General features: G+C 37.4%; 1 protein-coding gene across 4 annotated transcripts in view; it reads right to left on the reverse strand.

The window, feature by feature from the left end:
• The window catches only part of STAM (signal transducing adaptor molecule), a 91705-nt gene that overhangs the window by 19456 nt on the left and 47632 nt on the right, over positions 1-24617 (reverse strand). For 3 of the 4 annotated variants that reach the window (XM_036345816.1, XM_036345790.1, XM_036345799.1), the window contains 6 exons: positions 23185-23276; positions 20777-20864; positions 19983-20037; positions 19186-19339; positions 16778-16950; positions 5979-8405 (listed from right to left, as the gene is read on the reverse strand). In XM_036345816.1, the coding sequence (XP_036201709.1) occupies positions 8180-8405; positions 16778-16950; positions 19186-19339; positions 19983-20037; positions 20777-20864; positions 23185-23276 (788 nt within the window). In that variant the 3' untranslated portion in view covers positions 5979-8179. Of the gene's footprint in view, positions 1-5978; positions 8406-16777; positions 16951-19185; positions 19340-19982; positions 20038-20776; positions 20865-23184; positions 23277-24617 lie in introns of those variants that run through there. The other variant, XM_036345808.1, reaches the window with a different exon arrangement.

Below are 24617 nucleotides of genomic sequence, written 5' to 3' on the forward strand. Positions count from 1 at the left end.
CCCACCCTGAAGGGGGTGTGACCAGATGCAAACAGCCATCATTCCCCCACCCAGGCTGGCCAGGCACCCAAGCGGACCCCCACCCTGATCCAGGACACCCTTCAGGGCAAACCAGCCGGCCCCCATCCGTGCACCAGGCTTCTATCCTATATAGTAAAAGCGTAATATGCCTCCCAGCACCGGGATCAGCGGAGCCGCGAGGCCTCCCAGCACCGGGATCAGCGGAGCTGCGAGGCCTCCCAGCACTGGGATCAGTGTGACAGGGGGCAGCGACCAAACCCCCTGATCGCCCTTCGGCTCTGTGTGTGACAGGGGGCGTGGCCACAACCTCCCTATCCGCCCTGCTCTGTTCCTGACAGGGGGAGTTTCTCAACCCCCTGATCAGCCCTGCTCTGTGCGTGATAGGGGGTAGCTCCCCAACCCCCTGATCGCCCTGCGGCTGTGTGTGTGACAGGGTGCAGCGCCCCAACCCCCTGATCGGCCCTGCTGTGTGTGTGACAGGGGGGAACTCCCCAACACCCTGATCGCCCTGCTGCTCTGTGTGTGACAGGGGGTAGGGCCACAACCTCCCTATCCGCCCTGCTCTGTTCCTGACAGGCGGGAGCTCCTCAACCCCCTGATCGGCCCTGCTCAGTGCATGACAGGGAGGAGCTCCCCAACCCCCTTATCGCCCTGCGGCTGTGTGTGTGACAGGGTGCGGCGCCCCAACCCCTCCCTATCGGCCCTGCCCTGAGTGTGACAGTGGCGGCACCCCAACCCCCTGATCTGCCCTGCTCTGTGTGTAACAGGGGGCGGTGCCCCATGTCCCTATCGGCCCTGCTCTGTGACAGGGGGGAGCTCCTCAACCCCCTGATCGGTCCTGCTCTGTGCGTGACAGGGGGGAGCTCCCCAACCCCTTGATGGGTCCTGCTCTGTGCGTGACAGGAGGCAGCACCTCAACCCCATGATCGGCCCTGCTCTGTGCATGACGGGGTGGTGCCGCAACCTCCCTATCGACCCTGCCTTAAGTGTGACAGGGAGCGGTGCCCCAACCCCCCAATCGGCCCTACCCTGAGCATGACTAGGGGTGGCATTGCAACCTCCCAATCCGCCCTGCTCTGTGCATGACAGGGGGTGGCGCCCCAACCCCCCAATCGGCCCTGCTCTGAGCCCGACCAGGGGCTGCACCTAGGGATTGGGCCTGTCCTCTGCCTCCTGGGAGCAGGCCTAAGCCAGGAGGTCGTTATCTCCCGAGGGGTCCCAGACTGCGAGAGGGCACAGGCCGGGCTGAGGGTCCTCCTCTCCCCCCTGAGTGCACAAATTTTTGTGCACCGGGCCTCTAGTTTATTATAATACTAGAGGCCCGGTACACGAAATTTGTGCACTCGGAGGACCAATTGATGGCTGTCAAATATCCTTAGCGTTGCTGCAGAGGTGAGAAGCAAGAGAGGCTCCCGCCTCCACCGCTGTGCTCACCAGCAGTGAGCCCAGCTTCTGGCTGAGCTGCACTCCCCCCCGACCCCCCGTGGGAGTGCACTGACCACCAGGGAGGGGGCAGCTCCTGAACTGAGCGTCTGCCCTCTGGTGGTCAGTGCACATTATAGCAAGCAGTTGAGCAGCCTTAGCATATCATTAGCATATTACGCTTTGATTGATTGAATAGCCGACAGGATGACCAGATACTTAGCATATTAGGCTTTTATTATATAGGATTCATGTATTTATTAACCATCTAAGATGTGTAAAACTGTGCTTTTTATTAGGTACCGATCTTTATTGTTGTGTGTCATTGATGAAATTTTGATATTGTGCCTCCATACCTGTTGTCCCCATAAACCTTAAGGTTTTTTTAATTTCACAAATATGCACAACAGTGATATTTAGAACACAGAAATACCACTTTCAACAGACATTAAACACAGTATTTTATAATTTAGATCAGGCTACTTAATTTTAATTTAGTAATACTTACCTCTTAGTCGAAAATGGAAAATAGCACTTCAGAGTTTCTAATCTCAGAAGTTTTCCTTTTAAAAAACTGCTAAAATATATTATTACCTAAACACAGCTCCTTTAACTATTAACATATTCTCTTTGGCTTATGTTTTGAGAAATAAGCAAAAGCACAATAATTTAACTTACAGCCTAAGTTAATTTCATTCCAGATACCAGAAGTCTTCATATTTCAAATACATATTTAATTTAACCTAAAGAGAATCCACTGGTGTGGCTATACCACCCCCCCCTTCCCCCCCACCAAGTAAACCAGTATTTGGCAACGACCTGAATGAAATTATCCTGATGTTTTGATATTAAAACATTTCACTAAGACCAATTAGAATCTAAGTAATCTTTTAAGAAGAACATTAACTGTAGAAGCACAAAATTGTTCTTTACTATGACATAAAAAAAATTTTTTTTTCTGGAGGGGGGTTGTAAAACCCAACCAGGATTCATTCCTAGAATTATTCTTTAAAAATTTATTATGAGATAGCAAAAAAGATTCTAAGGAAGTGACTATCCCGCTTAGACAGGGAGAACATAACACAAGCAGTGATAATTAGAAAGCAATTTGTCTTTCCCCCTCTACTAAAAAAGCTTACTTTAGTCAATACCTGATAAAGCCTTCTTTATAAGATTCCATTACATAACAAAGTAATTTAGGAAACTATTTTTTATTTTTTTTACTGCAAGCAAGGTATCTAATTTTCTAAAGTAAAACAAGAAAATTAAAAACAAACATTTTATTCTGGTAATTATTTTATATAAAAACTAGAGGCCCGATGCATGAAATTCGTGCAAGGGGCTTGGCCCCCGCCACCGAGGCAGCTGCTTCAGCCTCAGCCCCGGCCCGCCATAGCTCCATCCAGAAGGATGTCTGGAAGGATGTCCGGTCTAATTAGCAGATTACCCTTTTTTATTATAGATGTAAAATAATAAGTACATGTAACTAACATGAAAGAAAAAAAGTTTTGGTTAGGGAAAAAACTAACCTTTCTTTAGCTAGTTAATGTTTACTTATATTAGTAACTTTAACTAGCCAACATTTAATGGCATTTTTTCTAAGCCAAATATTTGTGATGAAAAAAATGCCAATGCTGACTTTGCACCTTCTTTGGAATATTACAGAAAGACTCTCATAGCCAGTACCAAAGATGAAAACTGCTGGTTTCCACAGTTTTCTAACACCTCAGGCAATCTGCACTTAAACAGATTGCCTGAGGTGCTAGAAAACTGTGGCTGGCTGTAGTATGGTGCCTCTATCACCATTATCAGGTCAATAAGACCAAGAGTACTTCTTTGCCTGCAAGAAATCAAGAACAATAAAATTTCACATAGTCTGATGCTGCCTACTTCCTTTAGCTTGAAGCTATATACAAAAACATTACAGCTTCAGAGCTGTAATTATTTGTTTCTCCCAAATCAGCACCAAGAAAGTGAAAGCATTATCAAATTTGCATTTGTACCTTAAATGCAGATGTTCCTGGTAGGATCAAACCTAAACATAAGGCTCGAGAGTTTACTACTGAAAATAAACTACCTCTAGGTTACTTGTAGGAGGTTGGCTAGAAATCACAAGTTTCAGTACCAGAGTCCTCAACCCCATTCCCATGCCTTTTCCTCCTCTAAGCTACCAGAGTAAGTTCAGTGGCATCAGTCAGCTATTCAGGCTGAACGGCACGGATATTCATGGTACACAGAGGCAGAGGATCTGAAGCACAGAATTTCTGCAAGCTACGAAAGATCATGTAGTTACACTGACGACTTCAGTTTATAAATAAGTAGAAGGCCCAGTGAAATTGATGGACCTGCCCAAGATCATACATTAGCAAGATATTTTTTTGACAAAACATATATCTGGGTTAAAACCCAGTTCTCTGCCTTAACCAGGTGTCTCAGGTGGTTGCAGCATCATCCCGTGCATCAAAAGGTTGTGGGTTCAATCCCCAGTTGAGGCACATGCAAGAGGCAACCAGTCAATGTTTCTTTCCCCTTACTCTCTTCTCTGGAAATCAATGAAAATTTATCCTCAGGGTGGTTCGTTCTGTGGTGCAGTTTAAATTAAGAGGCATACAACGCTTAGGAAACTAAGGAAAGCCTATTGAGAACAACAGGGTTTGTCATGAGGCAGGTCAGATTCCCATTTGACGGGCAGCCAATCAATGAAACAGACACACTTGCACAGTTGGAAATGGAGGAAGAAGATACAATTGATGTGGTCCAGCAGCAGACAGGAGGGGGTCTACTAAAAAGGAACCTATTTTACTCCAGAACTCTGTGCCTCCAGACCAAGAAGACATTCTCAATTAGAAAACTGCAATTTGGTTTCAACACTTCTGACTGCTAGAGTACAGTTTTCTCTATTCTTTCATTTTCCCTTTTCCCATTCCTTTATCGTACATAAAGTAACTGATGTACATGCACAAGCATTTGCATTTTTTTTTAACTAGATGGGCAATGGCATGTTTTGATTGACAACAAATGGAGATGGGATGGGAAAAATACTGGTTCTGTGAAGCATCCCCTTTCTCCATTAGTGGCATGATCATTCAGCTCTTATCTTTATATTACAGCAAGTTATTTTGCTCTCAGTTTAATAAAAAAAATCATAAAAATTCTTGCATACCTGGTTTGGAGAATTTTAATGCTTTTCATTTATCATTGTTAAAACCACGAACAATTTTATAACTTTTTTGTATGTAGCTGTTAAATGTAGGGGCAATCTGTCTTTAAGTAGGGATAAATTACTCTAAAAATTAATCCTAGTTTTCCCTTCAAGTCAAGTGTCATGTTGTTTAAATAAACTTGTTTAAAAAAAATTAACATGATTTTTTAAGAGTCTCTGATCACCAAAAGATCATTAAAACCAGTACTTTTTGCTTTTGTTCAGGAGTTTGTTGATTCTTATTAATTTAATATGTAATCCTTATCAGAAATTCTCTGCATCTATAAGAAGCAGCAAACAGACAATAATGGTAGTGGGAAGTATAAGTATAAGCTAGAACCTGAAAATCATTTAAATTCAGTATGACCACAAGTTATTGCCAATAAAATGTTATATTTTGTTCAGCAAGGAAATAGATTTTAAATATTTAAGTAGATTTTAAATCTTGCATGTGCCTCAAGATTTTAAATACTGAGATTTAAAATGCTCTAGAACATCTTAAGAAAAAATATACTGTGGAAACTAGAAAAGCTTCAGAAAAAATTTACTAAGTTTTGTAATTTTAAAGAAAGATCATACTAAGAAAATATATATAAAACTCAGGCAGCTTTGCTTAAAAACCAGGAGGCATATGTCATTACATATAGGATAGAAAATGATCTAGATACTTGACAAGGACATTTAATCAAGTCATGATTCTAAAATAAAAGATGACATACTTATAGGAGTATGTCATAGGCCTTTAAGATTTAGGTAAGTTTCTCCTATATATTTTATTCAAAGGGGTATAAGCAGTTAACCACCCAAAGAATTTAAAAAAAACAAACACGAAAATGATACAAGAGTGAAAATTTTAAACTATAGTTCATAGTTTATCATGAACAGGGCAATAATGTGTCTTACATAAACTTGAAGCTTTGGACTAAAGATATTCTCAAGCTGAATTATATATGTTATATATGAAAGCTATATCAAAAATAATATTAGTTGTCAAGTAAGTATTTTAAATACAAAAATTAAGAGGTATAGAAACAAAGCTCCAGAAGTTTTTAATAAAAAGAAGGAAATGTCTAGGCACATAAAAAGACCCCTCACTGAGGAGAGACAGGTAACAGTGGAAGAGGACCACAGAATTAGAAACGACTGTCAAATCAGAGCATTGCTCCTAAGCTAAGGGCATTGCTCTGTTATGACATCCTATTGGCCATGGGGTTTGTTGGCTATTTATGCTAGATATTCAATGAACTTGAATATTTCCAACTAGATGTCACTGGTTTATAGAAGATACACACTCAAACTTTATAAAGAAAATAAACTAAGACGCCAAACTTGCTTCACAGAAATTCACATTTTAATTAGTTCATTTTATAAATAATTGCATTCCTTAAAAAAAAAGACTGTCATATTTTAAAGAAATATATTTTTAAGTACAGCTCGTACACTAGTTTCAGAACAAATCACTGTGCTAACTGGTCCTTTCCTATTTCTGCCCTTGCCATGTCATCAAAAAGAAAACCCAGTGGTTCCTTGTCATTGGAATTTTTCCATCTGATATTAAAAGCACAAACTGATGTGTCAGTTTTAAGTATTCATCATTAAAACCTTTATAAGCACACTAATATAATAGGTATGCATTGTAATAAGGGTCTTTTTTTTCATTTTACCATTCTTTTGACTTTTACAGGGCAAAAAGCAAATAAGAGAATATGTAATTGATCTTACAGCGTGAAGAATATCAAAACAAAATGGGGAAATGATACATTTGCCATTGGTAAACAGAAATTTATCAAAAGACAGAGAAAAATATAGTGTGATAGGGGAAAGTATATCAGTTAAACTAGAATATTCAAAATGAAATAAAGATTATGATTTGACAATGCCGATCAAAAAACAATATAATAATTTTTTTAATCTAAAGGTTGAATTCAAATTTTAAAATTTCTATTTGAGGGCAACATATTCTAAAGTCAAGAAAACACAACACCAGGTAAAACACTTACGTTGAAGACAGTGCTTTAAATTTGAAACTATAATTAGATCACCATTAAGTTTTCTTGCCAAAGATGGAATCATTTGTCCAAAGGGAAAGAAACAAGTTATCTGATTATAATAGTCTTAGAAAATACAAATTAAATTTTCACTTATGGTATGAAATTTGTTAAATCAACTCATTTAATATGATGCTGAGCTCAATTTTTCAGTTGTTTAAATAACAGTGTTAAATAATAGTATAGCACAACCAAGAAAACTGTAACTATTTGAGAAGATTAAAATGTCAGTTGTAAACATATTTCATGTAGATTTAAAAAAAAAAAAATGTTCATTGAAAAACTCCTGAATAGGAAGCCAAGAGAACAAACCCATAACCCAGTTTGAAAGATAAGAATAAACATGCAAACTGTTAAGCAAAGTCAGGAATATTGATTACTTTGAAACATCTGCTAATATCCATTTTAATGAAGAATTAAGGGATACAATGCGTTAAAGACATATTTAAAAGACTAGTAGTGAGATAAGGCAAATGAATCAATTTTTTAATATACTAAATAATTACAAGAGACTTTGAGAATGTAGTGTTATTTATGGTTTCTTTCCAGTTTACAAATTTCTATCCACTGCCTCTATCTTTGGTGTCACTGCCACCAATAAACACAGTATACAGTTTATAAACCTAATTACTACCTTCAACTAGGAAAAAGTAAATCAACATTATTTCTTTAAAAATAAGATATAAAGAACATGATCCTAACTTAATTTTGTGTCATGGTCCCACAATATTCTGAAATATCATGCCAAAATGTAAAAGTTTCCAAGGGAACATTATTTGTTATAACTGCACCAAAAATTTAGCTACTGTATGCTGGTGTGATGACAGCTAGTAGTATGCAGAGGCTACAGAAAGACATAATGTACATATGTTTAATTCACAATCAGTAAAAGAAAGTTCAGTTTAATGTAAAACAAAACACTAATATAATACTTTCATGTAAATATGCTACAGCTTTGTTCTCTTACACTTTAAAAGGATAGTGTAATTACCTTAAATTTACACAAAACATTATGAAACATGGTAGTTGTTCATGATTAAAATAAAATAGCAATGTAAATTAATTTAACAGTGTTAAATATATTCACATGATCACCATTGTGATTCAAAAATGGCCACTAATGAAGTTACACAGCAATATATGTACATAATATTTGCCACAACAATTTTTGTTAAGTTTGACTTCTTGCAGACCAGGTAATTTTATGAGACAAATAATCTTATATCAATTCTTTCATATGATGAAAAGAATTAAATGTTGTAAGTAGTTTCATTCCTCTGGGGGGGGGGGGGGGGGGGGGAGAGAACCTCTGAAAAGTCAATGCAAACTGAAGAGAGTTCTACCTTCTTGACAACATAATCTTGAATATTTGAACTTGTTGACCACGACAGATTCCTATAAGCTGAGGATAAACAAACCTTAAGATATCAAAAGAATCTCTAACATTGTCAGCGGCATTTAGCAGATCAAAGAGGAATCCCAAATCCTATAGCAGAGCCTTCTGAGAATATGGTTGCTGTGGCTGAGGTGGCTGTTGACTGCCTCCTGGTTGAGGCAGTGCTGATGATGTTAAACTATAGTTTGGCACATGGGACATATTAGTTCCTGCATTCTGGTATATAGTGACATCAGCAGTAGCAGCAGCAGGAGGAGGACTATATACTGACGCCTGGCTGGGATATGTATTTCCTTGAACAGAACTGACCATTGAGCTGTGGAAGGGAAAAAACACTCAAATCAATATTGACTAACTTACCCATTTAGAGCTAAACAGGAAGCTATTCATTAAATACCCATTCAGTAAATATTTATTAAATACCCGTAATGTGTCAAATATTATGTGTCAAATGTGCTATTTTAGGCACTGGGATATAGTAAAAAAAAAAGGGGAGGGGAAAAAATTCCCACCATCATGAAGTTACATTCTAATTCTAGTAGAAGAAAAAAAGATAAACTAATTTATAATATGTCAAGCGGTAATAACTGGTGTGAAGAAAAATAAAGCATATTAGGAGGCCCAAGAGTTCCCGAGAGAAGAGATTCTGGCTTTTACAGTGTGGTAGGGGAAGGCATTTCAGATAAGGGAAAAATTTAAGCAGAGACCTGAAGAAGTGAGAGAGGGAGTCATGCTGATTATATAGGAATATAAGCTGATCAAGCGAAAAGAATGGCAAGCACAGAATCCTTTGAGAAAACGAAATGCCAGGCATGTTCAAGGACCAGAAAGGAGGCCATGCTGGCAGAAGCAGAGTGAGAAAGGAGGAAAGTCGCATAAGATAATAAAGTGGCAGAATTTAAGGGGAGAGGAGCCTTAGATAAACAGTGCCTTGGAGGCCATGCTAAGGATTCTGGATTATATTTGAGTGAGATGGAAAGACACTGATTCTGGACAGAAGAATGATGTGATTTGACTTAGGTTTTAACAGACTCACTGTGGGCCGAGGATATGCAAGGATATCTGACTGAAGGCTTTTACAATTGTCCAGGTAAGAGCTGACAGGTGGCTAGTGCCATGATAGACTTGGTGAAAAGAAGAAATGTATGATTTTGAAGGCATTACTATCCATGCTAATTGGTAGAGTGGTCAAGAATGCCTGAGGTTTTAGAACTGAATGATTGGAAGAAATAACTGGTAGAGTGGCCATTCACTAAAAAGATGACAGATGGCAGATAAGGACTACAATAAATTTGGGGAAGGAGAATCAAAATACGTTTTGGACATGTAAAGTGAGATATCTAGGAAGATATTCCATGGTCAGCTACTCAAGTCTAGAGACCAGTGAAAAGTTAGGAACAGAAATACATATTTGGGGGTCATCATCATACACCTGGTGTTCAGAGTTGTGAGCCTGAATAAGACCCCCTAGGGAATGACTACAGAGAAAAAAGCAGTCCATATTTTGAGTCCTACTCTAGAAGTCAAAAAGGCAGAGAAACACTAGGCAAAGAAGATTGAGGAGAGGCAATAAATTGGAAGAAAAACTAAGAGAGAATGGTCAAAGTCAAGTGAAGAAAGTGTTTCAAAAAGGAAGTGACCACTGGATCTGGCGATATGGAAATCATCAGTCCTTGACAAGAGGTGGACTAGGAAAGATGAAAGCTTCATAACCTTGCTTCTCTTACTGCCCTGAAAATGAAAAGCAAATAAAAGAGACCTTCCATCTACTCCCACCATCTCATTCATCAGCTATCTGTTCCTACGCCCATTCATCTGCTGTGCCTTCTCTCCTGCTAAAACTCATCGGCTGTCAGTCTCCCTTGCAAGGTGCCCTCCACTTGGGCACTGCTCTCATTCCACCAAAAACATTCCTTCAGGGCTGTCTTTATTCGCTGTCTCTGCTTTCTCTCTTCCCATTTCCGGTCTGATATTTGAGTTTTTCCCATATATAGGACACTAGCATAGCTATATACAGAGAAATACTAACAGCTTTAACACTGAGATTCCCCGCCCCCCCCCCAACACACACACACACATTTCTGTTAAAAATGTAAAAATAAATTATAAATTGGGCAATTTTCAAAATACTGCCTATTTCTAAACTCTTCAATTGCTAGACTGTTTATAAATCAATTGCTGGTAAACTCAATGCCCTTGCATTCTGCACAGATTAAACAATTCGTTATTAAAGTTGACAGTCTTTTAGTGCTACATTCCCCCCACTAATGTAGTCCCTTAAGTACAATAAACCCTCAATTTTGAGGATCTCGATTTAATGAACTTTGGATTTAATGGAAAAAATTTCTGGTCTGTATGTATGTCATATGTGAAAATTAACACCCTGTTAATATTAAAATTGTAAACCAAGATTTGCTTATAATTAAATTAACAACTGACTTAGAGTTAACAACTTATGTTGTTAATTCACTGTTATTTTTAACAAATTTTAGTTAATAGGTCCTATGTTCAGAAACACTGTAGTAATTTCACCGACATAAATAAATATTACATAATTACAGTCTACATATTTAAATCCAAGAGTTAGCGCTGGCAAACATGTTAGGGACTGATCAGCACATGATCACACTGCGCAGTAACTGGTTCTGCTGTCATCTGGCCTGACTTTCTGCAGCACTTCCGATGTGAGCTAAGCCGCGCCCCAGCCGTGTGCATCTGTTTATTCGCGGTGACTGGTGAACGCAAGCTTTTACTAGATGTATTCAGTATAAATTTAAAATTACAGTAATACATACAGAAAGCTTTTGTGTGAAATTAAACTTTTCATACATAGTAAATTTTAATTACACAAACATGTCTACATAAGTAAAAACAGGTAAACTAATTTGCCAATTTTTTTACATATACATTTGGAAAACCTACTTCATTATATAATGGACTTGGGCTTTAATGGGCACCCCCTCGCCTGTATTAGTCCATTATACCGAGGTTTTACTGTAATGCTGAAAGGCATCACTCATTATCATTCTATATGTGTTACTCTGTAAGATAAAAAGTATTACAAGAAGTCAGATTTTATGTTCTTATTTACATCGATAAGGACCACAATACAGCTACACTATAATGTTGTGACAAAGTGCTAAGCTCTGGAGCCAAAATGCCTGATTTTGTATCTTAGCAAAGTGGTACCTTAGTCCTCCCTCCATACTCAGTTTTCCCATCTAATAACATGGGACATCCCAATAAATGTTCGCCATTACTGTAATTATTCACGCTTTATACTATATTCCTTATCTCAACTTACAGTCCCACCATTCACCCAGTTGCCCAAGGGCAAAACCCAGCAATTCACCACTACTCTCCCTTATATCTGCTCTGCACTATCACCCCAGCCTGTCATCTACATGCAATCATTTCCTAATCTCCATAATTACTCTTTTTTCATCTTTATCATTATGTCTTGCAGTTAGAACTCATGATTTCTTGTCTAATATACAAAGTCTCCCAGCTTCTAACACAGCAACTATGAATTCACCAATCTTATTGCCATTTAAATCCCCTTGGAGGCTTTTCCAAGACACAAGCTCCTTAACATGATATCTAGGACCAGTCATTATCTTTAACAATAACTGCAAGTACATCTCTCACATCTTCCACCATAGACTTTAATCCTTTGGTAATATGTCTTTTCACAACTCCCCATTCCACAGTACCATGCCATTTCATGCTGCTATATATTTGCTCATGATAGAAACCTTCCTTACTTTTTCCTCCACACTAAGAATAACAACTTGAGAATATGCTCTTCGAAACCTTCCCTGGATCTTTAAGTTCCTAAAGCACCCGCATGTACCTTTATTTGTAATTTATATTTTCATTGCAATTTCTTTGTATGGTTGCCTCTACTAACCAGTAAGTACACAGAGGCTAAGAAACTCTAAGTCAGTGGTCAACTAATATGACCAGGGAGCCAGGAATACTCAGTAGAGAATGAATAGTCTCTTCCACAAGTGACGCTGGAAGAACTAGATAACTACATGCAGAAGAATGAAATTGAAGGCCTGTCTTACACCACTCACAAAAAGAAGAACTTGAAGTGGATTAAAGACCTTAATTTAAGACTGGAAACCATAAAATCCCTACCCGAAAACATAGGGAAAAGGCTCCTTGACAATCATCTCAGCAGCAATTTTCCTGGATGTGACAGCAAAGGCACAGGAAATGAAAGCAAAAGTCAACAACTGAGATTACATCAAACTAAAAAGTTTTTGAACAGAAGAAACAATAATATATTAAAACACAACCAGTGAATAAAATATCTGTAAGTCATATATCTAATGAGGGGTTAATACCAAAAATATATAAAGAACTCATACAACTCAATAGTAAAGAAACTAACTACTAGATAAAAAATAGGCAGAGGAAATGAATACACAATTTTCCAAAGAAGACATACAAAAGGCCAATAGGTACAAGAAAAGGTGCTCAACAAAATAAGCCAGTCGCAGGGGATAAGTATCACATGATCTCACTCATTTGTAGAATATAATGAACAACATAAAGTGATGAACAAAAATAGAATCAGAAACACAGAAGCATCGAACAGACTGTCCAACCTATGAGGGAAGGCAGGGAAGGAGGAGGAGGAGTAAGAGAGCAACCAAAGGACTTGTATGCATGCATATGAGCATAACCAATAGACACAGACAGTAGGGGGGTGAGGGAATGTGCTGGGAAATGAAGGTGGCCTGAGAGAGGTCAATGGTGGAAAAAGGAGACTCACGTAATAATTTAAACAATAAAGAATTTAAATTAAAAAAAGAAAAGAAAATGTGCTCAATATCACTAATTATAGGGGAAATGCAAATCAAAACCAAAATGAGGTATTACCTCACACCTGTCAGAATGGCTCTCATCAAAGACAAAAGATAAGTGTTGGCAAGGATGCAGAGAAAGGGAACCCTTATGCAGCACTGGTGGAAATGTAAATTGGTACAGCCACCTGGAAAACAGTACGGAGGTTCCTCAAAAAACTAAAAATTAGCCCAGCCTATGTGGCTTAATGATTGAGCATCAACCCTTGAAAGAAGAGATCACCAGTTTGATTCCTGGTCAGGGTACATGCCTGGGGTTGCAGGCTTGATCCCCAGTAAGGGGCGTTGCAGGAGTCAGCTGAACCATGTTTCTCTCTTATCAATGTTTCTATCTCTCTAAAATTAACAAAAACATATTTTTAAAAGATGAAAGTTCCATATGACTCAGCAGTCCCATTTATGAGTATATATCCCAAAGAACTGAAATCAGGATCTTTAGGAAATCTGCACCCCCATGTTCACTGCAACATTACTCAAAACAGCCAAAATATGGAAACAACCTGAGCATCCATCAACAGATGAATGGGTAAAGAAGATGCAGTGTATGTGTACGTGTTCATTCTCATTCTCTCTCTCTCTCTCTCTCTCTCTCTCTCTCTCTCTCTCTCTCTCTCTCCCCCTCCCTCCCTCCTTCCCTCTCTCTCTCTACTGTCCCTCCTTCCCTCCCTCCCTCCCCTCCCCCTCTCTGGAATATTATTCAGCCACAAGAAAAAAGAAAATTCTGCCATTTGTACAATTTGGATGAGACTTGAGGGCATTACGCTAAGTAAAATAGAGAAAGAAATACTATACTACCTCACATGTGGAATCTAAAAAGGACGAATAGTAGAATGTTGGTTAGAGAGTGGGGAAAATGGGGAGATACTAGACAAAGGGTACAAACTTCCATTTATAAGATGAAAAAGTTTAGGAATCCAATGTACAGCATAGTGATTTTCCCTAATAATACTATTATCATATACTTGAATGTTGCTCAGAATAAACCTTAAATGTTCTCACCACACAAAAAAAGAAATAGTAACAACATGACAGGATGAAAGTGTTAGCTAATGCTATGGTGATAATCATTTTACAATATAGAAATGTATCAAATCAACAAGTTGTACATCTTAAATTTTCATAATGTTTTATGTCAGTTGTGTCTGTGGGGAGAGGAAGAAACACACACTTGTATGTCAAGTGTCTAGCATAGTGTCTGGCACAGACTAAATGTTCAATAAACACCTGTTTAACAGAGTAGTCTGAAATAATAGACAAGTAAGTACATAGCTTTGGTCACCTGAGTACTACCATCATCACCATTCTAGGTGAGTTTAGGAAACTGCATCCATTCTACCTTCCCTAATTATCAGTAAGATCATACTAAGGTTATTACATAGTCTGGAAAAGTAAGAACCCTAGAACCAAAATTATATGTAAAAGAATAAGAAATTGCCTCCTAGATATGAACTAGGGCCACTAAAAAAAAAAAAAACTGCCCACCAAAATGGGGAAAAAATTCCTCATTGACCTTGATCTGCAATTAGAAAGCTTGAGTCAAATACAGCTGTTGGTATGGGAAATAATACAATAATTAATAAATAATAATATAAGAATAAAATCTGTGTTTTGTATACTCACAATTGTAAATCTATTTTTGCCCCACCCTGTTCTTTTATATTATGTTATACATTTATATGTTTTTAAAAACTGCCTCAAAGCCTTTGTGAAGCCTCTGTAAATAATTTAAAAATATATCTCACTAGCCCAACAAAGCACTTCAAATTCCTATCTTAAACATTTATTTATCAAGTATTTACTGAGTTCTTATCAAGTATAAAACTCTGTTATACAATAGATATAAAGGTTAAAGAAATTTGATCCCACCTCTCAAGATATGATAGCTTAGTGGGGATACAGACTAGTCTAAAGGTGATTACAAGACAGTACACAGTAGGCTGGGGTCCTGTGACAGCAAGAGAGCAGGAACAGTGTTTGGAGTGTGGGAAGGTGTTCTAGTAAAGAGAAAGCTAGGAACCAATAAATAGGAATTAGCCAGACAAAGAGGGCTAAAGATGTCAAGGAAAAAGCACCTGCTGAAGTGCACATGTGTTTCTTGAGAGGTGATGTTAATAGCCACACAGGATCAGTAGAGTTAGGCCCTGGACTACAGTGCATGCCCCGCATCAGATATTTCACATCCAAGCTATGGAAGCAGACAGAACAATGCCCAGAAAACAGCAACAAGGTGTTACAGCTATCATTTACAAGGAAATTTCTCAAGGCCCTGAACTAAGAATGGGTCTCAAGGAACAAGGAACAAGGCAGCTACAGCAGCATGCGACACAGTAACAGAGGACCAGCTGGGAAAGAGGCAGCATTTCTGGATGACACTAAAATACCTAAGAGATTCCTACATAACTCATGCACAATGGCTGATTGCTCAACAATACCTACCCCTACTCACTTTCTATCTGGTTTTTAAGACAGTATGCTAACAATAGCTGCTCCCCACCTGTTTGCTTCTTTTCCATGTAAGGGTATTCGTTTCACCAAATTTCAGCTTAAAAAAAAAAAAGTCCTGGGGCAGAAAGAGTTATACCTAACATTTTTTTTCTGAGCTACTTTCAGTAGAGAGTATCCTGTTTTTTGATGCTCTAATAGCTTCCTCACTCCGAGATTACTAGAGGTGACCAGCAAATAATGCTTGTGAATCCCTAAGCATCCCCAGAGTGTGACTCTTTTGAGGATGAGTAATACAACAGTAAGGACAGTATAGGAGCATTCACAGGCAACCCCACTATTGGAGAAAAGTTTTCTAGAAATTGCACCTGTGCCACCAAGATACTTCTAATGTGAGTCAGAATAACATGACTTCTAGAATTACAAATTGATGAACTCTAAAGTCTGCCTTTTATTTGTTTTGAGGAAAAGGCTTCAGCTTAGATTCACACAGAAGCAGAAAAAGACATTTATGTAATTATAAATTACATAATATATAATCATTTAACTGTGTGATAGAGGATATTATAAGTAAATGGCCAAAACAATGAGCCAATCATTTTATATTCAGATATTTGCTCCATGGACCACAGGGTCAAAAAACCCATCTCTTTTCAAATGATATATTTTGCTGTGGTATATACTAAACTCCAACACAGGTCAAAAAGAAGGAAATGTGTGTCTTTCTGACATAAATTCTGAAACAATAATGATAAAAGTATTTAGATTTTTATGAAATTTGTGAAAAACAATATATAGTTATCAAATCTAAGTTTCATTAAAATCCTTAGCAAATACCACCACGGACTCGAATAAAAACAAATTATGACAAAGTTAGAATCAGAATACAGCAGTCCAGTGAGGCAGTAAGAGAGAGAACTGGCTTGCTGGCTATTGCTGAAATACTGCAGGGGTTCCTGTAGAACTCACTCATCACCACAAACAGAGGTAACCATCTGGTATCAGTGACGGCATCTTTTCTGGAGTTTCTTATCCAGTTCTGGTTACAGATGATCATGGGAACTTAAGAATTTTGCCCTGACCAGTGTGGCTCAAACCTGAAAGGTGGTGGGGTTTGATTCCTGGTCATGGCACATACCCAGGTTTTGGGTTTAATCCACGGTTAGGGTACTTACTGGAGGCAACGGATCGATGTTTCTCTCTCACCTTTCTCTCTCTGGTACTTATGGAAGGCAATAGATCGATATCTCTCTCTCACCTCTCATCTCTCTCTTTTCTCCTCTCTCTAAAATTTAAAAAATTTTTTAAAGATATTACAAAGAAAAGAATTTTAATAGCATTAACTCCAAGTAACAGTCAATAATCAAATTACCTAGGGTAAGAAGCCTGAGTCTGCTGAGCAGGAAGGGCAGGGTTTGCAGAGGGTTGAACTGCTCCTTGGCTGAGGGAAGACAATTGCTCTGGAGGAAGACTATAGCTCTGGAGATGGCTCATCTGGGCATTCCCTGCAAGCAGGTAAGTACCACTTTGAGGCCCTGGATATACCTAGAACAGTTCATGATAACATATTAGATTTTCTAAGATTTTAGTAAGCATGCCAAACCTTTTATAGAGACATTCAGTTAATAAAAAGAACAATTATATCCCTGAAATCTTTTTTCGTAGTTACTTCAGTTAATAGGCATTTAAAAAATATTTTTCAGTGAAGTTGGCTTCTGATTATTTTAATTCTTAGGTAAACATTGGCTAAATTCATGTTTACCTCTATCCAAAGTAGTAAAGGAACTTAACTTGAAACTTTATACTAATATAGTCTCTTTTTCCATGTTGATATTTTAAGTTCTTCCCTAAAAGGAATTCCAAAAGATGTCTAAGAAGTGTCTTTGAATTGACTGTTTGTATCAATAGACTGCATCTGCTTATAGATAAAATTTATATGTTTTAAATTACAGTTTACTGAACACAGAACAAACTAACTTTCTAAAGTAGGGTTAGTCAGCAAACATTTTTGTAAAAGTTCTGATAGTAAATATTTTAGGCTTTGTAGACCATATGGTTTCTGTCACAACTACTGAATTTGACCCATATAGAAAGTAGCCAGAAACAATTAATAAACAAAAGAGAATGGCTGCGTTTCAATAAAAGCTTATTTAAACAGATGGGAGGCTGGATTTGGCCCTTGGGCCATTGTTTTTGCATCCAAAAACTATACTTGTCTGAATTGAAAGAGATTGAAGCCTTAAATTTCAAAAGTCTTAAAATACATAATATTCTAGTTTTCTGTAGTATTCTTTAAATCCTTCCATTTCAGAAGTTTGATAACAGAATGCCACTATCTATGTAGTAAGGCTTTTTTACCAGTTGTAAAGATAGTAACACAACCATCAGGAGACAAGGCTCAATCATCTCAGCACTTCTCTTAAGTCCTAACACACTTCCCATGCATCAGAATCCAAAAGGTCTTCATTGTAAACACAGCTATTCTGGTCCTCATGAGTGCATTTTTTTTGTACTTTTCAAACTGAACATGAAAGGTTTTGGGGGGGTTTCTTTGGCTCAAATTGATATCAACACCTGTGAGTAGGAATCATCTAGCCACATGTTACTCAGGCATGGCTGCATATCTCCAGGGTTGTGGCCTCTCACTTCAGAGAAAATTGACTATTCTAAGAACAAAAATTAATCTATATAATGTTTATACCACTCTACATGGATAAAATGAAGTGCCTGGCGAATTACTCCCTATACCCTGAACTTACTGAGTTTGTGGAAAAAGAGCTCTTCAAATAGCTATTTGAGGTGAAAAGAGGGAAAGGGCCCTGGCCTATATTGCTCGGTGGATAAAGCATCGGCCTGTGCACCAAAGGGTCATGGGTTCAATTCCCAGTTAAGGGCATGTTACCTGGGTTGCAGGTTTGATCCCCAGCCCTGGTCACGGCGCAAGCAGGAAGCAACCAATCGATGTGTCTCTCTGACATCGATATTTCTCTCTATTTCCCCCCTCTCCTTTATATTCTCTCTAAAAATCATGGGGAAAATATCCTTGGGTGAAGATTACCAAAAAAGAAAAAGAGGGAAAGGGCTCTGTATTGCATTACATGTGTTATGTAAAGGAAGGGAGTGAAATACAGAATAAAGCAGCTCACTATAAAACTGAACACCATACATAGTCAGAAGAATTTAGTAATAATTAGAAATTTTACTGAGACAAAAAAACTGCAGTTCTTAACCAGATAATTATATATAAAGCTTTAAAAATATGCACATATTTGGGCCTCCCTCCTGAAGATTCTGCTTCAACAAGTCTGGATAGAATCAAAGCATCTGTACTTTTTCAAAAAGTTTGATGGGTGATTCTGATGGATATTCCTACAGAAAAATAATTTTTTAAAAAAGAACTATTGGGCATGGCTGGCATGGCTTAGTGGCTGAGCATCAACCTATGAACCAGTAAGTAACAGTTTGATTTCCAGGTCAGAGCACATGCCCAGGTTGCGGGCTCAATCCCCGATGTGGGGCATGCAAGAGAAATATCATCATTGATATTTCTATCTCTCTCCCCTTCTCCCTTCCACTCTCTGAAATCAATAAAACTATATTTAAAATAAACCACTGGTATAATGGTATAGTATACACTATATTTGTCAAGTAAAAGTTTCTTTTAAAGTTTATTTTACATTACTTTTAGAAAGTTTCAAATTTTATAAAAACACAGCTATTCCAAATATTCTCAAATATTTGAGAATTTTAAATGATATACTTGAGTTTTTAAAAGCTTACCTGAGAGGCAGAAACACCAGATGACTGCATATAATACTGCTGATTCTGTAATTTTGCATACATGGAATACATTGGATCTTCATTCATTAGTTTAGTATACAATGAAAGTGCCTCCATCACTTTAACATTAAGTTCTGAGAGTTCTGAATGTTTTCTGAAATATTATACAATAATTTGAAACATAATTGCTATTTAAATAGTACAATGTTCTAAATAATAAGGCATATCAAAATAGCAGAAAGTGATATAGACATTATTAAAAATTTACCTTGTAACAGAAAATATCCTGTATTTTAGCTCCAAGGCAATCAAAACTCAGATTTAGGTACTGTGCTGGGAGAGCTTATTGTAGTTGACTTTACTTTAAAATATCTAGGTTTCTCGAGATTATAATAGATGGGTCATTTGGGCTCTGGTAATGTCACTCATGATTATAATAGTTAACCCTTATTTTTAAAAAAGGCTAATATAGTGAAGGTCAAATAAATCCTCACCTTAAACAAAAATAAAAAAAAAGAGAGTTGGGTCTAATTCAAATTCCCACATTTAGTAGAAAACAAGTAAATGCAGACTGGTTCCTTTGGCATATAAAAATAGAAAATATTAAAAACTAAAAATGAAAAATTCAAATGAAATAAGATAGAAAAATTAAAATATAAAATATAACACAATAGAAATAAATAAATAAACAAAACTAGTAATGAAATAAATTATAATGGCAGCTCTATCCCAGTAGGTAGTTTACAGAGAACTTCAGGGAAGAAGGTACACAATATAGAGGGCACATGCTCTTTTACCTATCAATATCTTCCAGTTTTTCATCAATAAGAGGTCCCATCTGGTGACACATTGCTAAGGTGAGAAGATTTGAAGAAATATAAGAAAACACAACAAAGGAAAGCAAATCTCTGATGAATATTCATATAAGAAATACAAGATGTAATTTGGAATAATAAAAATGATATTAATAAAGAGACCCCAAGATTTATTTTCTTGATCTCAAAAATATTAAAATACCAATATTTATTTTACAACGTAGAAGAATAGAGAGACCACAAACTGAAACATTGGTAGCAAAAACATGTTGCTTTAGAATTTTATTCTAAAATGTTGAATAAAATATTTGAGTATTTTAAATAATATATTTAATTTCTATAGAAATGTATAAGAATGTGAATTCTGCCCTGACTGGTTTGGCTCAGTGGATGGAGCGTCAGCCTGCGGACTGAAGGGTCCCAGGTTCGGTTCCGGTCAAGGGCATGTGCCTTGGTTGCGGGCACATCCCCAGTGGGGGGTGTGCAGGAGGCAGCTGATCGATGTTTCTCTCTCATCGATGTTCCCGGCTCTCTATCCCTCTCCCTTCCTCTCTGTAAAAAATCAATAAAAATATATATATTTTAAAAAGAATGTGAATTCTATCAAAGTTTTAAATAGCATATAAACGTGAGACTGGGTCACAGAAGAGTGCGGAATGTGAACATGTTTTGTATCATTCTCAATTTTATTTAAATATGAACCATTCTGTAACAGAACAGTAGATATAACCTCTAATTATCCTTTATTTGGAAGATAAATGAAAAACAAGGTTTACCTTCAAGATGAAGTAACTCCGGAAGATCTGGCTGATCATCACTGGGATCTGTACTTTGCAACATCTGTAGCAACTGGTCCATTTTGTCCTACAGGAATTAAATAGTTAATATAAAAAGCAACTGCCGAAGCCGGTTTGGCTCAGTGGATAGAGCGTCGGCCTGTGGACTGAAGGGTCCCGGGTTCGATTCCGGTCAAGGGCATGTACCTTGGTTGCGGGCACGTCCCCAGTGGGGAGTGTGCAGGAGGCAGCTGGTCGATGTTTCTCTCTCATCGATGTTTCTAACTCTCTATCTCTCTCCTTTCCTCTCTGTAAAAACTCAATAAAATATATTTAAAAAAAAAAGAAAAAAAAAAGCAACTGGTCATTACGAAACAATATGTTCGCACTTTGTTAATTAGATAATGGATAGAGAACTTTTGCAATTCAGATATGTAGACTCCAATTTTGTTTTTATGTGGTTAATATCTGTGTACTCTCTTTAAGTACCATGTGAAGTCAGAGCCTCGAAAGCTCTACCTACTTATTTTTTAGTCCTCAATGATTCTGTTAAAGAGAATAGAGCCACATTTAAACTTACAATATGTGAGCTCTTCAACCTAATTTCATGGTAGTGAATTTCACTCTGTTTTGAAGCAGCCTAGCCTTGACACGCTGACAGGTGTAACCTCTCTCTCACGATGGCATTACTCATGACTAACAACTCAGTTATTACTTCTCCCCCAGGGTGAATACAACAGCTGTTTTAGAAAGGCATAGCTCAGCTATATTACAGCTGTTCTCTTTCTAAGTAGGGCCATAAAGACTTCGTCTACATTTTCTTGCTACCAATGTTTCAGTTTGTGGTCTCTCTATTCTTCTACGTGGGAAAGGCTGGAAAGCATCTCAAGTCAGTGACTTACACATATTTTAGAATCTTTTGTTTTAATCACCAATGGGACTAATGAAACCATCTTTACATTAGTACCTCTATACATTATATAAGTACATATGTATTTATATGTAGATTTTTAAAAAACAAAATATAAATCTTACATAGCATACCAATGAATACTACTATAATAATTACAAGCTTTTCCCCATGCATGGTTTTTACAGGGTAATACTATTAAACATATGTACATTAGGTAAATAATGTAAAGAAGACCAATTCAAAGCATAGCAATTATTTAAACAAAAACTCTGTGTTATATATAGAAGAACAGTTTGAGAGATGGATTAATTACTAGAGAGTAAAAGTGACACAGCATATAAGAAAACTGTGAAGGCAAAAGAATTTTATGTTTTGAAATGGGTACTATTTTTCATTGTAAAAGATTCAACTTTCATTTCAAGCAGTTCAAAAAAGAAGGCACATGTCAGTAAAGTTTTCCTACAGCAAAAAAAAAGGGGAGGGGGGGCGTGGAGGGAGGTGGTTATAGTTGGTAAGAGTGAGAGCCACTAATACCTGGATAATTTTTGCTGTGTTTACAGAATCTATACTCTATCTGAAATTACCTACTATCAGAGAAATAAGGTTTCCAGAGAGATCCCTCACTGACTCTACACGCATTTCTTATGTAATGCAATCAGCTAATTAATTTTCCCTAATCCAGTTGGATTCCTTGGCTCCTAGCAGTCTTCTACAATCTATTTCTGTAAAAGAACACTCTTCAAACTTTCTGCTCTGGCTCCCCTAAAAGAAGGCTAAAAACTTATTAATCCCTTGACATATTTTAAAGATAACTTCTCATTTTTCATCATAAGTTTAAAATGTTACCAAGAATATAATTTCCAGAGCATTAAGTACAAACATTTTAAAATAAAACAATTACACATTATTTGAAATATATTTTTAAAATCTCATAAAAGTGTTCGTAATAGCAAAAAAACACCAGAAAAAAACTAAAAACAAACTCACTGTCCAAAAACAGAATTAAAAAATCATGATATATCCATTCTGTAAAACATTAAGCAGAAATCTACACTAATAAAAGACAAAGATGCTAATTGACCATACCTTTGCTACACCCTAAGCCATGCCCACCAGCCAACCAGAGCGACTATATGCAAATTAACCCAACCAAGATGGCAGCCAGCAGCCACAGAGCTGGAGCAAGCAGGAGGCTTGGTTGCCCGGGCGATGGAGGAAGCCAAGCTTCCCACCTGCTCAGCAGCGCTAAGGATGTCCGACTGCAGCTTAGGCCTGCTTCCCACTGGCAAAGTGGACATCCCCCGAGGGCTGCTGGGCTGCCAGAGGGACTTCTGACTGCCAGCTTAGGCCACCCCCCCCCCGGGAGCAGGCCTAAGCCAGCAGGTGGTCATCCCCTGAGGGGTCCAAGACTGCAAGAGGGATCCGGCCCGAGTACACAAATTTTTGTGCACTGGGCCTCTAGTTTAAAATAATGAGGTATATGGAAATCACTTACTTCATCAATAAAGGCTTGTTCTTCCGGCTCTGGCTCTATTGTTTCTACCTGAACATCATCACTAAATTGTACCGTCTTCTTCTCCGTTTTTACTGTAAAACATGCAATATTTACCTTTTCCTTAGAATACATTTAAAATTCTATTTGAGAACACTTTAAGTTACACGAGAGAATTTTTTAAATATTTCCTTAAACTGAGAGACTTAAAGAATAATCAGGTTGCAGATTTAGACAATAATGACTAAACATTACTTCATGTCAAGATTCCTAAATTTTCTCTTCTAAAGATTTTACATTTCCCATAAAAGACACATTACTAAAAATGAGAGGTATATTTCTGAAACAAAGATTAATCACCTACTACTCAACAGTTTATTAAATTGGTGAAAAAGAGCAAAATTTTACAATGGTATGAACGAACTCTTAAATTTAGAAAAATCTCATTTGATAGACCATGCTATTTTGATGCAATGAATTAGAAAGTTAGCTATATGTTCTCCAGCATGCCACTCAGACTTTTGACTAAGAGAACGACATCCAAGCCAATGGAAATTTTACAAATAGCCTTGGCAGGGATCTGCCACTACATCAGACTATACATTTTAGTTACATGGTTCTTTGTATTAAAAAATGATTATTAAGGGATCCACAAACCATTGGCCAGAAACACGTATTTCTCTTGCTCAATAAAGAAAACTTTAAATATCTAATCAATATAACATTAACTAGTACATATAAAGATATGATTAACATAGCAATTAACCTTCTCCAAAAGAATATCAAGGCACATACAGCTTAAAAGAAATGAATTTCCACCCAGCTGACATGGCACAGTGGTTGAGCATCAACCTATGAACCAGGAGGTTATGGTTCAAGATTCCTGGTCAGGGCACAGGCCTGGGTTGTGGCTCGATTCCCAGTGGGAGCGTGCAGGAGGCAGCCAATCAATGATTCTCTCTCATGATTGGTGTTTCTATCTCTCTCTCCTTCTTCTTTCCCCTCTGAACTTAATAAAAAGAAAAAAAAAAGAAAAAAATTAATTTCCTCTCTGAATTTTCCATCCTTGTATCCACGTGGTCAATCATTACTCATAAAAATATTAAGAATCAAACTCCTCATAATGAAGATTCACTAAAGTACAGTATTATGAAAAAATATAGTCAACTGTCTATCAACATTTTGATAGGCTACCACCAGTTACATCTCCTGCAACTATTATGCCAGTAATATCACTACCTCTTTGGCCCCACTTTCTAGTTTATTTCTCCTAGTCAGCAAAGATTTGGCAATAAAACAAAAAAAATGATTTATATGATTAGTTATGGACGCTTCTGAATATCTAACAAGAAGGTTTAGAAAAGCCATTACTGTTGCTTAGAGGCCACAGCTTCCAAATTTGAGGTTAAAACACTAGAGAAATGGTCTCAACCTTT

Source organism: Myotis myotis, unplaced genomic scaffold (genome assembly GCF_014108235.1).
Source record: "Myotis myotis isolate mMyoMyo1 unplaced genomic scaffold, mMyoMyo1.p scaffold_m19_p_1, whole genome shotgun sequence".
In the NCBI taxonomy this organism is placed as follows: Eukaryota; Metazoa; Chordata; class Mammalia; order Chiroptera; family Vespertilionidae; genus Myotis; species Myotis myotis.